The sequence below is a fragment of the Macrotis lagotis genome, chromosome 3 (assembly GCF_037893015.1).
Source record: "Macrotis lagotis isolate mMagLag1 chromosome 3, bilby.v1.9.chrom.fasta, whole genome shotgun sequence".
NCBI classification, from domain to species: domain Eukaryota; kingdom Metazoa; phylum Chordata; class Mammalia; order Peramelemorphia; family Peramelidae; genus Macrotis; species Macrotis lagotis.
Genome location: NC_133660.1, coordinates 268,343,122 through 268,360,401, shown reverse-complemented (window position 1 = coordinate 268,360,401; position 17,280 = coordinate 268,343,122). Strand labels below are relative to the sequence as shown.

Here is a 17,280-nt window from a genome sequence, read left to right as displayed (position 1 = left end):
TTCTGAGTTGAGAGGGTCGAGGGAGAGGGTGACATGGGAGGTTTTAGGAGAAACCAAAGGGTGGAAAGAGCTGCTATGGAGAGTAGAACAGTAATAAGGAAGGTGTAGTAAGGATTGCTTAAAAGCAGTAAGGGCCCTGTTGAGAATGCTTGCAAGATTTTCCCTACCTTCGCTCAGTAGTACATGTATAGGAGTGAAGGCAGTGAATAGTGGAAGTGATCCAATGGCAGGACAGGATCATCAATTTGGTAAGAGGACAAGGGACTCAAGAAGATATTCATTGTGTAATGAATCAATTCACCAAGGCCTCAAGAGAGAAAAGAGTAAAAGAATGGCTAGTGCAGGGGAGATGGAATGGGAGAGAACTGAGGGACTGGAGGTTAGAATGTAAATAAAGGGTAGGGTTTGGTAAGAGAAGGGAGAGGTGATAAGCTTAGAGATAATTTTTGGATAAGGTGGTCTATCTGTGAGTGATGCCTTTATCTTTTTATGTCACTGAGGGAGTAGCTCAAAGGAAGCTAGTGTGGTGAAGTGAGAAATTAGGGTATTTGAGGAAATCAATATGCATGCTAGAAGTTCCCTTGTATTAGGGGCAGAAGTTAGGAGGTCTGACTGATCTCCCCATTTGGTAAATTCCAGTGACGTACAGCAAATCCTGTTTGGTCTTCAAAGGCATTCACCACATGGCCCCTTCTTAAATCTTACTCCCTCCTTTCACCCCACAATGAACTCTCATCTCCCCTCTCCAGGCCTCTTCACTGTCCCCATGCTTGAAATTCTGTTCCCTTTGCATCTCTGCCTTCCAGGTTGGCTGGCTTCCTTCAAGTACCAGTTAAAATTCCATGGTCAAAGTGAAGACTTTCTAGATTTCCCTTGGGGATAAGGCCTTCCCTATTAATCATTCCCAATTTAGCCCTCATATATCTTGTTTAAATATAATTGTTTGCATGTTGTCTCCTCCATAAGACTGTGAGAGTAGTTTTTTTGGGGGGAGGGGAGGGGGGACTTTCTATCTTCAGCATGCAAAACAATGTATACAATATAGGAGGTGCTTAATAAAGGTTTACTGATTAGAAGCATTTTATGTGATAACCCCCCCAAAAAAATGAACAAAGTGGATACTCATCCCCTGGGGAAAGGCTAAACAAAGTGTTAACTTTGTAATGGAATGCAATTTGGCTATAAGGACTGATGGATATGAAAGGGCAAATCATGAACTGATCAACAACAGGGCAAAGAAAGTCAGGAGAACAATATTTACACTGATTGCAGTAATGCAAATGAAAACAAAATTCAGATCAGATGCAATGATTATTAGTTTCAGATGATTGATGCTGGAAAAGAATTCTTTCTTTTCTGCAGAGAAGTGGACTAAGGATTGCAGATTGTCACTTAATATACGTTACTGCTATATAGGACACTGCTTAGCTGTCATTTATTTTTTAGGATGGGGATCATGTGGGGTGGGGTGGCCTATTAGAAAATCAAAAACCAAAATGCATCAGTAAAATACGGTGCCCATAAATAGCTGCATAATTCCAGATGTCTTCTGACTAGGAAAGAATAGAGCAGGTCAAACACCTCCTTCCGTCCAGACACTTGACTTCTCTGAAGGCATTCGAAGGTCACCTGAGTCTTCTTTGAAGTGTCATATCTCACTGCTGACTCATCCTGAGCTAGCAGGTTGAGAAGGCTCAGCTTACCAGTGTTGCTCAGTAGGCATCACCCTAACAGAAATAGCAGGATGCAGGTGTGAAGGTTACAGTTGGCAGTCTCAGCTTTGTGAAGTCATGACTCTGCCCTGGGATCTTGAAGGACCTATATCACTTGCTCAACCAGTGGATGCATCCAGGCCCATCTCCAGTCGTCTTGATCCATACTGGACCCATATGTCTCCAGAGGAGAAAGTGAGGCTGGTGACTTAGCACAATTTCCCTTCACTCAGATCCAATTCACTTGCATGACATGGCATCATCTCCCTGATGTCAGGGGTTTCTTGGAGAAAGAAGGACAGACATGAATCATCATTAACCATCCAAGGGGATGAAAGAGGAAATTCTAAATAACAATTACTGAACCCATCACCAAATGGGCTACTCTGCTAAGGTTGGTTACTCTGTTAACAAGAGAGAAGGGGAAACAAGGTAGAGGTTTGCTTTTACTTTGACAAAGTATTTACATCTCCCTCAAAAATACCAGGGTATTCACAGATTCTGTAAAGTGCCTCACATTCCTTGGAGGAAAGGCACTCTATAAAAACCAATAACAAAAATAATGGAAACTATAATGGTGAGATGTCTCAGAAAACCCATCAAAAAGAAATGCTACACAGCTCAGCAAGCAACACACTCTTATACTCTTAAACAAAACACCTTCTAGCCTCTTTATACTGAGAACCAGGATCCCAGATCTAAGAGTTTGGAAGGGAAATAAGGAGTAAAAAGGAGAAAGTTCAGCAATGAGTTTATTTCCATAACAACTATGTATTTGTTTTTGTTTTTTTTTTTTAGGTTTTTGCAAGGCAAATGGGGTTAAGTGGCTTGCCCAAGGCCACACAGCTAGGTAATTATGAAGTGTCTGAGACCAGATTTGAACCCAGGTACTCCTGACTCCAGGGCCGGTGCTTTATCCACTACACCACCTAGCCGCCCCTATGTACTTGTTCTTACTCTCAATTATTCAAACTAATTTCCTTTTCTTCTCAAAAGACTTCCCGGTCTTGGTTTGGAAATATTCTTGCATGCCTCTCCTGACCAAGAGTTCACAAAAGCTCGTATTTATGATGCATTAAAACGAAGCAGCCCTATGTTGTTTTGGGAACCTGAGTGATGTAATGGCCTCAAAAGCCTTAGTCATAGGGTTACAGAATCCGAGGTAGAAAAGAATTCTAGGATAATCTAGTCCATTCCCAACAGACCCCAGGAAGAACAGCTCTCAGCATGATATTTATTCACTAGGGTTCTATCTGGTTTGGCTTTAAATGACTCCAGCTATTCTCTAGGGGATCCTATTCTAGGAGGAACAGATGTCACAAGCCGGATATTTGCTTTGTTAGTTTGCCTAATTTTCAGCCTATCACTTCTCCTTACATCACTAAATGATTCTTCTCTTCATTAGGTTAAACATGCACTGCCAACTGCCCAAGGGTGGCCGGGCCAACTGGATCAGCAGCCTGAGGTTCTCGGGTTGGAGGGACCAGCTAGAGCACAGCTCAGAGACTGGATGACTCAAGTGTTATTCAAAGTGTGTCTGAATATATAACCTTCCATGACAATAACACAGAAGTCAAGAAGCCAAGGCAAACTTCAAAGCAGTCCAGGAAAAACAGCTCCGTTTGATTTTCAGCAGCTGTCTGACCAAAGAAAAATCCAGAGATGGTGATATATATTTACATCTCAACTTTTCTCAAGTCACAGGGGGAAGCATGTGTTGTTTTCCCCAAGAGACACAAATCCTTTCATTCACAGTCCTTGTGTACAGATGTAGGAAAAAGAAAAGTCAATGGAAGAAATCATCTCTGAGTACAACCACAATAGATTTTAATTTGCACAAAGTAAATCCACAAGTACGAGATCTGTTTAGGGATTACTATTCCCATAATAAGCATATTCCAAACACAAACTGCTTACTATCATTTAACAGAACTCTCAGCTAAGGCACCAATTAGACTCTCATCCCCCTATGGAACTGAATGCCCATGTCCACATTCGTCTTGAAATGTTTGATATCAAAAGGTGATTATTTCAAGAGCAGTTTCTCCCAGAAAGCTTTTAGGTCTCTCTTGAATCCATGGCGCTGGACTCAGAGAAAACAGTCCTAAAGGTCAGGTTCACTCTTGCTTCCTTAGAATGGTACTCCTTAGGCACCCGATGCTAAAGAGAAACAGAACAAGTTTAGTAACAATTTCTCTTTACAACTAACTACAGACACAGAAATATATTTACATCGAAGGTAATTTTAAGGAAATAGGAATGTTGCTATTCTAACCTCCCTAAAACGGGACAAAGGTTTCAAAATAATACAGATGATAAACTCTTGTATAAAAGTTCTCACCTTCTAATACTCCCCTACCACAAAATGAGGACATTGAAGCACTGAAATAGTCTCACCCTCCCCAAGCATTACTCTTCATCTCAACCTCTTGCCATTCTCTGGCAGTTTAAGATAAAGGATGCTAAATGACAAGACTTTTAACAGGAACCAAAGGACAACAAACATGAGACCCTTATTCCCCCAAGTGGTAAATGACCCATCATTTTCTGGCCCTGACACTTTAAAGAGAACTTGTCTGAAATACCTTGTGAATGAAGCACTGTATATAATTTTTTTTTAGGTTTTTTGCAAGACAATAAGGTTAAGTGGCTTGCCCAAGGCCACACAGCTAGGTCATTATTAAGTGTCTGAGGCCGGATTTGAACTCAGGTACTCCTGACTCCAGGGCCAGTGCTCTATCCACTGCACTACCTAGCCACAACTACTGTATACGATATTAAACCCTACAGTCAGTGATTCATTAATAAGTATTACCAAACACGATGTGATGTTAATTTAATGTCTCAATCACTTTGAAATTATGGTATTTCCTAAATTCATAGTCCTAAACTAATCTAGGCAATTATACAAGAGAAGATATTCATCCTGCTTCTATATTCTTACCTGCCAATCAGCCTGTGTAGCTCCCTCCATCAACAACAAGGTCCCATGATCCAAGGGTATCTTTATTTTTTCCACATATGTATAGTCCCCATTCTCTTCCTGAGAAATAGTATTAAGTGAACCAAGTTATTTGCATGTGTAACAAGAACACAGACAGATCTGAAAATAGATGCCAAGTCAAATGAAAAGTTCATTTATCAACCGTTAAATCTATGACATATCACACAAGTTGGACAAAGATGGCCAGTTTAATATTAGAGGTCACTTTGGTCTAAAAAGAAACCAAATACCAATGCTACAGGAACTCTCTAAAACCAACAATGATCAATTATGGTATGATGGGAAGAATAAAGGATTCAGGAAATCAGAAAATCAAATTTGGATTTCAGTCCTGCCTCTACTACTTCTGGGTTGTGTAATCCTGGGTGAGCCACAACTCTGAGCCTCCTTGTAAGACCTACTCTACCAGACTGTTGTGAGACAAGTGCTCTGCAAATCTTAAAGCCCTACAGAACTGAGTCATCATCTCTTAGCATATAACACTACAGGCACAATAAGGAAATTGAACAGTTCTACAGAACACCAGTAGGCGACAATTCATCTTTTAACACTCAACAAAGAAATTCAACAACTAGGGTTATTTGGTCAGTGAGAACTTTTCCTGGTCCAAATGTCCCAAAGGAGTCTCCTTCCTCTGCTTTCTATCTCTCTGAAGAGGTGGGGACAGCCTTACAGTCAAAAGTATGATGCTGCCAGGTGACAACAGCTGTTCTAGCTCGTGGAAATCTACTACTTCACTTCTAGAAGTTCAGGATGAAAATACTTTGCATTAACAAGGTACCTTTCTCCCAAAGAAATCAGAGGAGGTTTATGTACGTCATTTTTAAGAGCTTTCACAACACAACATGGTGAGGCAGGTGGTATTATTTCTTTCACAGAAGCAAAAACTAAAGAAGTGGTGAATTAAGCAACTTTGTCTCTGAGGCTTCAGGGGAGGTCAGCAGTTGAGCCAGGAGGTCCCCACTGGCTTCTCTGCTATGAGTATAACAGGCTACCTTCTACGTCTGCTTCACTGTTTATAATTCTCTCAGAAAAATCAAAACCCAAACAATAATGCATTTGGATAAACAATTCAATTTTCAGGCCCCAACCCTCTTAAGAGCAACTCTGGAAGGCACAGCCACAATCAAACATGTGGAAATGAAGCAGATGACTGAAATTATTTTTTTTGTTTATTGACTGACTCCCAATGATGCATGCTTCTCACTTCTGATAGGGATTAACTAGCTCCCAAACATTTCCATGTGACCTACTTGCCATCCAGAAGGCAATGGGGAGGTTACCCTGCCCTATGGCAGCCTGGCATTATCGCTGATTATTCCCCAACATGAGGCTGATCCATGCAAAGAAAAATATCAGACACACAAGATTTATGTTTTATGGAGGGAAAGATAGCAGAAGTTGAATGCGTCATCTGTGAGATTAGGGGAATCCAAGGCTCCTCGATTTAGGCAAAAGAGTTATTAGAGCAAGGTTCACGACAGCTGGAACCCAAAGGAGGGCAACAAAGGAGGGTAAACAAGACTGAATAAACAGGAAGGGGTGGGGCGGGGGTGCAAAAAGCAGGTAATCTATAAATCAAATTTAGAAATGGAACTGGAAAATAGTAGAGGAAGAAAATGTTTTTTCAAAAGAACTAATTTTCAGGTGATGGGATGAATCCCCCCCCACCTTAACTATTTGCTTCTTGGAAACACATGATAGAACAAGGAAGGAGAACTGTAAATGCTTGACGATAAACAAGAAGAGATTTTAAAAGCCAAAGAGAATTTCATGTGTAAAGGGAAAAAAGCAGTGACAAAGTGGCAGCATCTTAATCAGTTCCATTTCTATTGATGCGGTTTCCCAAGGGTATTTTTACATCAGCTCCATTTCCAAATGTCCCTTTCCTCTACCAAGCAAGTTATCCTTGTGTAACAAAAAATTTAAAAAGAGAAAACACAATTACAGCAACTCCCCAGTTGTGCCCCAGAGCGAAGGCAGACTTCCCACCCATGGTCTCCCACCTGGGTCATGCCTGGTCACCTACTTAGGGGATGCATTCAGTTTTTCTTTCTTCTTGGCTTCTCTGAATTTTTCAAGGTCACTGTTTCTTACAGTGTAGAGGAATGTTCCCTTCATCTACCCCAATTTGTCAAGCCATTTCCCAATGAACAGAACAACAGAGGGGGAGTCTCTCTGCTTTGCAGCTTCTTGCTACCGCAAAAAAATGGTGCTTTGACTTCACATGTATCATCAGTATCCTTTTGCTTACCTTCTCAAGGGACAGAGGAGGGAGGAAGAGAATTGGAAACTCTAAATTTTAAAAAATTAATGTTAAACAATTTAAAAAATATTATTAGGATGGATCTATGTTTAGCACAATTATAAATGTATAACCTACATTAGATTGCTTTCTGCCAAAGGGAGGGAGGAGGGGAAGGAGGGAGAAAAATGTAGAACTCAAAACCATGAAAAAAATGATTTTTGAAAACTACTGTTGCATATTTGAAAAAATAAATATGTAAATTTTAAAAAATGTTATTGGGAAATATTTACTGAAATAAAAATATTTTTTTAAAAGTTAAATTTATGAATGCTTTTGTTACAAAACTTTTCATTCCCAGACACACTGTCCAGACTTTGACACCAAGTTCCATTTGCCCTTCCCTCTACCCTCCAGGCCCTCAGCCCAATATTGGCAAGTTCCTCCAGGAACCTCCGTTTTGTGGAAGGCCCCAAACCAGCTGAGCTTCAGTCCCAGATACTACCACTAACACTTCATGGGCACTCTCTCTCTATCACTGTGATTTTCTTCTATTGCTGAGTTCTTTGGAACCTCCATTTTGTGGAAAGGCCCAAACCAGCCATGATTTATTTATACCTGATGCATCATAGTAATAAAATGCGTACTGACCTGACCTCCTTGAGGCATCTGCCTAGAAATAGAATCTTTGGTGCACATATTAGAACCTCAAAAACTTTTTTAACCATAATTCCAAAAAGCTTTCTAAAACTGCTCTCAGAGGTCAACCAACAAAATATTGGCATATCTATCTCTTTTCAGCCCTTAAAACACTTATTATTTCTATCATTAGTTATCTTCATCAATTTGTTGATTGTGAAATCTCCAAGTTGTTTTGATATGTGTGCCTATTATTAATGTTGAAACAATCATATAGTTGTTAATAGTTTATAATCCTTCATTTAAGAATTATTTATTCTTAGCCTTTGACAATTTAATCATTTGGAAATGACTCTTGGGCTTATTTGTGTTAACTCCCTATATGTGAGGCAGAATGACTTACTGAAGAGAGCTTTGGGCAACATTTGCTTAGCAAGAAGATGTCAATGTGTTTTGGTGAGGGCAGTTTTCTCTTTTGGGAATTTCCCACATCCATGAAATCCCAGGTCCCAGCTTTTCCCTGTCCCTTACTAAGTAGAGAGCTGATACTCAAGATAACTAAGGACACAGTACAGGAATAAAACACTTAATTGCTCCTGTAGAATTAATGTTATTGGCCCAGAGAAACTAAAGTCCTGGATTCTGGAAGAACTGAGAGATGTGACTGCTGAGCCATTGTCATTAATATCTGAAAGACTGTGGGAAAATGAGGAATACAGACACTAGCAAATGTCCTCATTTACCAATTCCCTGTAAGTTCTAGAAGGCATCTTTCAAGAGATGGTTGTTGAACATCTAGAATAGGGAGCAGGGATGACAAAGAACCAGTCTGGCTTCTTCAAAACCAGATCTTGCCATTCTAAGCTCATGTCCTTTTCTAACAGGATAACTAAACTAAAGGAGAGGAATGCTGTGGATAGAGAGTTTACTTGGATTTCTGTATAATTTTTGATACAGAATCTCATGTTATTCTGGTAGATAAGGGTAGACGGCATAAAAGATGTGGACTAAATAAAAACACAACTAGATGGGTTCAGACCTGGTTGAATGGCTGGCTTCAAAGAGAAGCTGTTCATGGTTCACAGTCAACATAGCAAGAAGCCTCCAGTAGAATATCCCTGGGGATCTGGACTCAGCCATGGTCTGGTGCATAAATTTACTAATGAGTAAAGGCAAATATAGCATACTTCTCAAATCATCAGATGACCCAAGGTTGGGAGAGAGATAGTTAATACAAGGGAGAACAGTCATGATACAAAAAAATGTTGACAGGCTAGAGGATGGGGTTGAATCTAATAAGATTAAATTCCACAGTGATCAAGTTAAAAGTCTTACATCTTGGCAGCAAAAATCAACTTTCCCAGAAGTGGGGAAGGTATAAAAAGACAGCAGTGGCTCTGAAAAGATTGAGGGTTTTGGTAGAATGCACACTGAACCAAAGTCAAAAGTGAGCTTGGGCTGGATCAAGAATATAGCGATAAAGGGGCAGCTAAGTGGTGTAGTGGATAGAGCACCGGCCCTGGAGTCAGGAGTACTTGAGTTCAAATTCAGCCACAGACAATTAATAATTACCTAGCTGTGTGACCTTAAGCAATTAATAATTACCTAGCTGTGTGGCATTCAGCAAGTCACTTAACCCCATTGACTTGCAAAAAAAATAATACAGCAATAAGGAATAATGCAGGACAAGGTGATATTCCCCAGAGTCCTCTGCCCTTGACAGACCTCATCTGGGGCATTATGTTTGGTTTTGGGCCTCATAGTATAGTGTCCAGAGGGGAACCAGGTTGGTGAATGGCTTCAAGTACTTAATACATAAAAAACTGAGAATCTTTAGACTAGGGAAGACTTGAGTGAGATACAGATAATGGTGTTCACATATTTAGGACTTTGATGTGGAAAAGGGCCAACTTTATTTATTTGGCCCCAGCAGACACAATCTGGAGCAACAGCTACAAGTCAGTGACAGTCTGCTGAATTGAAACACTTCCTATCTATAAAAGCCATCCAAAAATGGAATCAGCTACTTAAGGGGTGGGAGGGTGCCCCTCCCTGGGAGTCTTCAAGTGGTGACTGAGAATGACCGTTTGCCAGATATGTTATAAAGAGGATGCTTGTCAGTTAAGGTTTGGTCTAAATGGCCAAGTAAAATCTCATCTGTCAAATTCTAAGTCCGGGTTTGAACTCAGATCCTCCTGACTCCAGGGCCGGTGCTCTATCCACTGCACCACCTAGCTGCCCCTTTATCATTGTATTCTTGATCCAGCCCAAGCTCACTTCTGACTTTGGTTCAGAATACCAGACCCTGTTCAGAGATGCTTCAAGCAAAGATTTTTTTCCCCCTCCAATCAATACTTTCCCTTCTTATCTTAGCTTTTCAGTTTCAGGTCACTGAAAATATTTTATCTTTAATAAGCACTTTTACCCTTGCTAAATAGTCATACCTACGAATTGGACCTGACTTGATTCTCTCTCTCTTTTTTTTTTTAATGCTTACCATCGTTCCTAAGTCTGATGAGATGAATGGATGATATTAGTTTTAGACATTTCTGGCTCAGGTAGCAAGATAAAGCAGACAAAAATAAGGGTATTCTTGGAAAAGCTATTCTAATAATCAAAGGTCTAGACACATGAGAGAAGTAGAAAGACATGATACAGCTGTGAGCTACACAGAATTATTATGCTGCTTATTTCCTACTCAGAATCATGGAATGTTGGGACTGGAAAGTTATCCAGTCCAGTTCCCTCACTTCAAAGACAGAGGAAATGGAAGTGCAGAGAGGGGAACTGATTTAGCCAGGATCATAGAGAAAGAGAATGGCAAAAGGGAGGCTGTTTTTATATGCCTTTCTAGATATTTCTCATAATTTCCTGGTTAAAGAATGCATTTCTCACATGTACACAGGTTACACAATAAATTAAAAACTAGAGAACTCACAAATGCTTCATCCTCTGGCCAAAGTTTAATGAGGTTCTTCTAAACTATATGGTCCACCTCAGACAAGATGTTGAACAGTCTCTTTCCACCAACGAAAGCAACAGTTTAAAGGCCCAGAAGGACCTGTGCCAGAGTGTGCAAGATTCATGCTGATAAATGGACAAGCAAGAGTGGAAACCTTGGTTCTGTTTACAGATCTGCATCCATAGTCATTAAGCAAGCCTAAGTGGAAAAAAACCATCCTCTCATTTATTCAAAACTTTCTTAAATATGGTCAGAAAAAAAAAAAAACCTGTGGCTAAGAATGAAATTTTCCATGTCTGCTCCTAGTCTCCAGTGGGCTTCACAGTTCAAAATGAAGGCTCCACGTAGCACTTTTCAGTACATAAACATTGTGCTGGGAAATCTTGCAATCTTCCCAACTCCAGAGAATGAAAGATAAAGCCAAAGAAGAGTCAAAGAATCACAGAGCTGGAAGGGCCTCAATCCAAGCTGGTCCACTCAGTAGCTACAATGGAAGAACTTCAATGACATCCTGAGAAGAGGCCACATAGCTTTTGCTTGAATGTCCCCAGCAGAACTAACTCCTTTGGAGACTTTGAATTTTTTGAAAGTGGCTCCTAAGCCTACAAACACCTTTTTGGAGCTTCCACCATCTGTCTTCTGAAGCTGAGAACATTTGAAAATAGCTCTCCTAGCTTCTCTTAAGTCTTCTCTTCTCCAGGCTACAAGTTTCTAGTTTCTTTAACCAATGGCTCATACTGAAATGATTTCAATGTCCATCTTAATTGTTCTCTACTAGATGCTTCTCTCCAGTTCATTATCCTTCCCCTAAAATATGGCTGAACTAAACATATTGTTTCAGATATAGTCTAAATGATCATCTTAGGTTTTTCAGTTTCATGTTATTGACTTTTATGGACCTTGCTGGCCACTAAGACCCATAGATCTTTATCAAATGAACTGAAGTCTAGCAATGCTTCAATTCTACATTGGTGAAGTTTATTTTTTTAAAATAAGAGAAAGACTTTACATTTATTCCTATTAAATTTTATCTTCCTAGACTCAACCCACCATTCTACCAGAAGGCAGCTAGGTGGCACAGCAGATGAGAGAGCTGGGTCTGAAGTCAGGAACTCCTCTTCCTGAGTTTGAATTTGACCTCAGAGATTTAGTAGTTGTATGACCCTGGGCAAGTCACATCACCCTGTCTGTCTCAGTTTCTTCACCAGTAAAAAGAACTAGAAAAGAAAATGACAACTCCAGTATTTTTGTCAAGAAAATCCCAAATGGGTCACAAAATATTAGACACAAATGAAGAGAAATCAACAAAAACCATTCTAGCCTCCTGTTACTGTTTTTTAATTGTGATTCTGTCATTCAACATGGAAGCTGCCTCTCCTATGTTTATGTCATCTTCAAATTTGCTTTGCCAAGTCTTGAGTGTTCGGCTGACCTAACCTACTATAAAATGTTCAGGTAATATCCATCTTTGGAGAGCAACTTCACCCAAGACCTCTCTTCCAACTAGACACTGAATTATTAAAAACTAGCCTCTTTAGGTGTGGCTATTCAAGTAGTTTCAAATCCATCTAAATGCACTATCAGATTTCCTACCATCATTCATTGTGTCCACAAGAATAGCTTAAGAGATTTTGCCAAGTGCTCTGATAAACTTGGGGTACACTGTAGCTACAGCATCTGGCTGATTTACCATTTAAATAGACCAGGTTAACCTGGCATACCCTTGTCTTGATGAAGTCAAGCCGACTGTCATCACCACTCACTCTTCCAGGTGTTCAGTATCCCTTCCTTGAATGAACTAAAATTTGGCTAGGGAATCTAAAAGTATAAAAAGTTGACAAAGCTCTCTCCTCCTCCAATCCTCCTCATCAGGATTCTATTTGGATATTTACTTCTACTTCCCCCTGTAAATATAGAGAGGAAGGTTTCATCAAGTTTAATAGGTTCTGAATTCCAACTTACAGAGAGAATGTCATAGACTCGTTTACTTTAGAGGCCTTTCTAAAAAATAAAAAAAATTAAAAAAGCATTTTTTAAAAGAGTCTGTATATGACCAGGATATCCCCAAAAATCTCCAAAGCTTTAAGTTTAAAACTGCTCCAAGATTTTTGGGACACCCTCAATTTGTGAGTATCATCCCAGAAGGCCGAACCTTTTCCATCTTCACGTGAAAAGCAACTCACACTATGGAAGCTTTATATTACTACCTTCTAAGAAAGGGAAGTCTAACATACTTTAAGATGATAAGTATATCTTTTCATGATTTTATTTATAAAAATCTCACCATGTATAAACCTTAAAAAATCATTTGTCCTGAGTCTTGAACAATAAGTTCAAGTTTTCTAATAGTAACTATCATATCAAATGGAGTCAGGGAATGGAACTGAAATAAGTGGATTTTATTCTTTCCTCCTATCTACATAACTTGGTGGGTTCTTAATGGCCATCTTTCAATGACAGGGATGACTCCACTTGCCTGAAGGTGGCTTATGAGGGCCACTGAGGCCAGGCAGATTGGGACATCTCAGCTGTTTCAATGCACTATGGAGTAGATAGTCAAGATGAATTTTGATTTAATCAGTTTTCTGACCTGAGTTTCTGGTTGTATATGGCAGGGAAGGAGGAGATCTAATATTATGTGCCATTTGAAGATAAATAATTAAACACTTTTCAAGTGGATCCTCTACATTTGACATTGTGCTGGGCAGTAGAGGGGAACAAAGCAACATAAATCATAATCCTTGCTTTCAAGGAACTTACTTTCTAGTTTAATTAAGCTATTATTCATTAAATAACATTCATGCATCTATTTGGCATGAGGCACTGTTACAGTAGGCACTGGTTGGGGAGATAATGCTGGTAAGAAAGAAAATATATCTTCTACTAACATTATTATTCAAGTGCTTTGAGCCTTTTTCCTCATCCACAACATGAAACTGGACCATACGCTTTCTGATACTTTGGCCCCTGAAGGTTTCTGAGTTGGAGATTTAACTCAAAGGACTATTATTTTTCATTTTATTTCAATATAAAAAACAAGCATAGAAACTGAAAGAAAATGCCAAGAGGCTGTAATTAGCTTTACATATATCAGAAATTCCTCTTATTTCTTAAGCCTTTCCTGAAATACTTACATTACCATATGAGCATGCCCATCAGACTTTTTCCTGTCACACTGTGACCTTTACTGTTTAAGTAACATAAATGTGTCTCTGTTATTGTGATCTAGTTCTCGAGATGACCAAGATATTGATCTTTGGGCTTTGATTTTGTTCATGCTGCAATTATTTTATGGAAGTCTTCTCATTTTTGGAATTCCTTGAACATAAAATTTATTAATATGCAGTGAATATTCAGTTACAAAACAATGGAATTTCAGAATGAGTAGTGATATCTCAACGTCCATCTTGTCCAAACCACTGCACCCCAAGAATCTCAAATACAACATACCCAAGAAGAAAAGTGGCCAGTTTCAGCTTCGAGACTTCTAAATTTTCAATTCTATGTGGCATAAACTTGAGGCCCTTTACGATTGACCTTTTCTAGCTGTTCTCCCACTCATCCATTTTCTTCCCAAAATGTGATATCCAAACTGAAACCCATACTCAAAGTGGAACCTGAATACAGCAGAGAACATCAAGATTATTGCTTCCATATTCCTAGGAGTGTTGTCTCGTTTAATGCGGTCTCAGATCCCATTATCACTACTGATTAAAACTAAGCTTGCAGATACCGAAAACCCCCTGACCTTTTGCAGAAAAATAGCTATCTAACCATTTGTACTAGTGATAAGGATTTTCAAAATATTCCTATAAGGCTACATACTTACTTATCAAATTTCATGTTAAGTTGACATGAGTGTAGGAATTTGAAGCATAAAGAAGTTTGGGAAAGTTCATGGGAAGTGACATGGAAGAATAAAAGGACAGCTGTACAGCAGTGAGGGCCTAGTTGAAATTACTCTGCAATGGACCAAGTCAACATTTTGAGGTTTTTTTGTAGCATCATCATGCAGGAAGGAGCAGAGCAGGCACAGGATAGGGCCAATTCAAGGCATGGATTTGTTAACAAAAGTGAATAGATACAATAAGTATACAAGAGAATCAAAGGTGAAGAAGAGTCCAGAGTTGAACTAACTGACTTCAGGGTCAATATTGTGAAGGAGAAAAGAGAAGTCATCTTCACCAGGGGTGATGACTGGGAAGAATAGGGAGGGGTCGGGGCAGTTAAGTGGCACAGTGAGCCCTGGCCCTGGAGTCAGGAGGACCCGAGTTCAAATTCGACCTCAGACACCTAATACTTAGCCATGTGATCTTGGGCAAGTCACTAAACTCAAATGCCTTGCAAAAAAAAAAAAGGTTGAGGGACAGGAAATTGCAGAAAGATGAATAAATTTAGGAGGAGTAAGAGAAAATGAAAAATAAATTAAGAGAGGGATTTCAGAATTGAACATAACATGGTAGCAGAATTATGAATGATGAAATGTAAAATGTGATCATGCCTATGGATAATAAAGAGTGGAAAACTGGAGGCTATGGGAGTTGATATATTAGAAGACTAGAGTCAAGGAGGATGCTGAGACTATCCAGTATTTCATATATGGAGAGAAGGTGCCTGGATTTGGGCATTCATAACCTTACAGTATAGTTTCTATAATTGTGTGGATAGAAACCAGACCACAGTAGATTATGGAGAATGGATTATGGGTATGGAGGAAATGGAGAGATTTCTAAGAAAAGAACATACTACAGATGTACAACTCTTATTCCAGAAGAATAATGAAAGGAATCAGAAACAAAGGTTTGTTCCAGTTAGTGTCTGAGAGTCACTTGGATCAGTTCGGAGGGAGAGTTGGATTAAGTGTGGGAGGGACCAAGGAAAATTGTCATCAATGTTGGTGTTGAATTGCTTCAGGCATATCTATCTGACTATGACCCTATTTCAGTTTTCTTAGCAAAGACACCACAATGGTTTGCCATTACCTTGTCCATTTTACAGATAAGGAAAATGAAGCAAATAGGATTAAGTGACCTTCCCAGAGTCACACAGCTAGTCAGTGTCTGAGGTCATATTTGAACTCAGGTTCTCCTAACTCCAGGCCCTAAGGAAAACAATAGAGGACAATATTTGAAAGTGTGTGCCAGACCATCACTCTGCTCCCAAACAGCTATGTAAATACTGCTCCTACTTTATACTTCATCTCTTTTTTAGCTTATTTGGTTGCACAGAACATGTCTCTGACCATCCCACCATCCCCAGTTGGGTTCTCATCAGCCTTGTGGATCCACAAACCTTCAGTCACATTTGGATCACAGTGTTGTTCTTATTGGGGTTGATGTAAGCAGCAAAGATTCACAGCTGGACCTTTTGTTTGCAGTGCTGACACCAAAAAAACAAAAAACAAAACAAAAAAAACCACCCCACCAAAAAAGCATCTTCTGATTGGTTTTAAAAATTATGGAGGGAGAATAAGCATGGCAGCCCCCAGAATCACTTTGGAGTCGCTTTGCTGACTCAACTCAGGCTGCAAATGATGGACTTTTTGGTATTGATCTGAAAGGTATTCCTTTTCCAACAGAAGATGCTGTACCTGAGACAAAACCTGCAAAGGAACGAGTTGCTATAGTAGTGCCAAGGTCTCTGGCTCTGACCACCCTGAATCCAACTTAATCCAGGTCCAAACCACACAGATGAAAATAGTTCTTGTTCTCCCTGACCTGCACTGGCCCAGACTTATTGGAGAAGAAGAAGAATATGAAATGTAGGAAGATTTGCTGTCAGGAGGGCTCTCCCCCAGGGGTCACCGAGAACACAGACTCAGAAGCAAGGAAGCCTCAAAGATGTCTGACGTCCCTGCCACAATTCAAATGGAACAACAGGGTTCACACTGTCTGCACTGTACCTCTTGCCCAAGTTTAGCTAGATGCTAGAAAAGAGCTTAATTTTATCAATAAGGAAAGGAGGGGGAAATGACTTGCCTAGGATCACAGGCCTGGGAGTTCCAAGAGCAGAAGTCTGAAAGGAAGAGCCCAAGCTTTCTTTCTCTCCTGGGGCTCGAAATAGTGCTCTGGACCATTCAGTGTTTTGTTGAGAGATTATGATTATATTATGATTCACCCCCAGATCATACTGCAAACCCAGCAGCTGCCTGTGGCACAGGGGGCAGAGGGCAGGCCTTGTTCAAATCATATCTCAGATACTCAGTAGTTCTATGATCTTTCTCTATCTCAGTTTCCTCATCTGTAAAATGAGAATAATAACAACACCTATAGTAAGCTAATTCAAATAGAGAACTCAGTAAATGTTAAATCCCTATACAAATCCTATTATTGTATCCAGCACTTTCTTTAGTGCGCTAAATTCTCAGTCCTATTCTCCTCTGGTGTTTCTCTTCTTTAAAAAAAAAAAAGAAAGAGGAGTGTCAGAGATTAACTACCTGTTTACTATGTGGTCCCTCTTCTTGAAGCTCAGTTGGATGCAGGGAGAATCTAATCTCTAAGAAAGATGGGAATGAAGTGCAGAAGAGCCCATCCACTGTCCACTGACTATGAGCATGATGATAGTCTGCTTGTGAAGGCTGACCTGAGGAGCAACTACACTTCCTGACTATTCATGAAACACTCCCTGCTCTTCAAATTAGTAAAAATCTCAAGATGGATGGCATCTAGCCAATGCTTTGCTATGGCCTCTAGACTGGTGAAGGGCTTTCCTCATCACT

At 39.8% G+C, this 17,280-nt stretch overlaps 1 protein-coding gene across 4 annotated transcripts in view; it reads right to left on the bottom strand.

Moving 5' to 3' along the window:
- Nucleotides 1-3,400: 3,400 nt before the first annotated feature.
- Nucleotides 3,401-17,280, bottom strand: part of ALKBH3 (alkB homolog 3, alpha-ketoglutarate dependent dioxygenase) — a 46,531-nt gene continuing 32,651 nt past the window's right edge. For 3 of the 4 annotated variants that reach the window (XM_074230507.1, XM_074230506.1, XM_074230505.1), the window contains 2 exons: nucleotides 4,657-4,755; nucleotides 3,401-3,872 (listed from right to left, as the gene is read on the bottom strand). In XM_074230507.1, the coding sequence (XP_074086608.1) occupies nucleotides 3,771-3,872; nucleotides 4,657-4,755 (201 nt within the window). In that variant the 3' untranslated portion in view covers nucleotides 3,401-3,770. The other variant, XM_074230508.1, reaches the window with a different exon arrangement.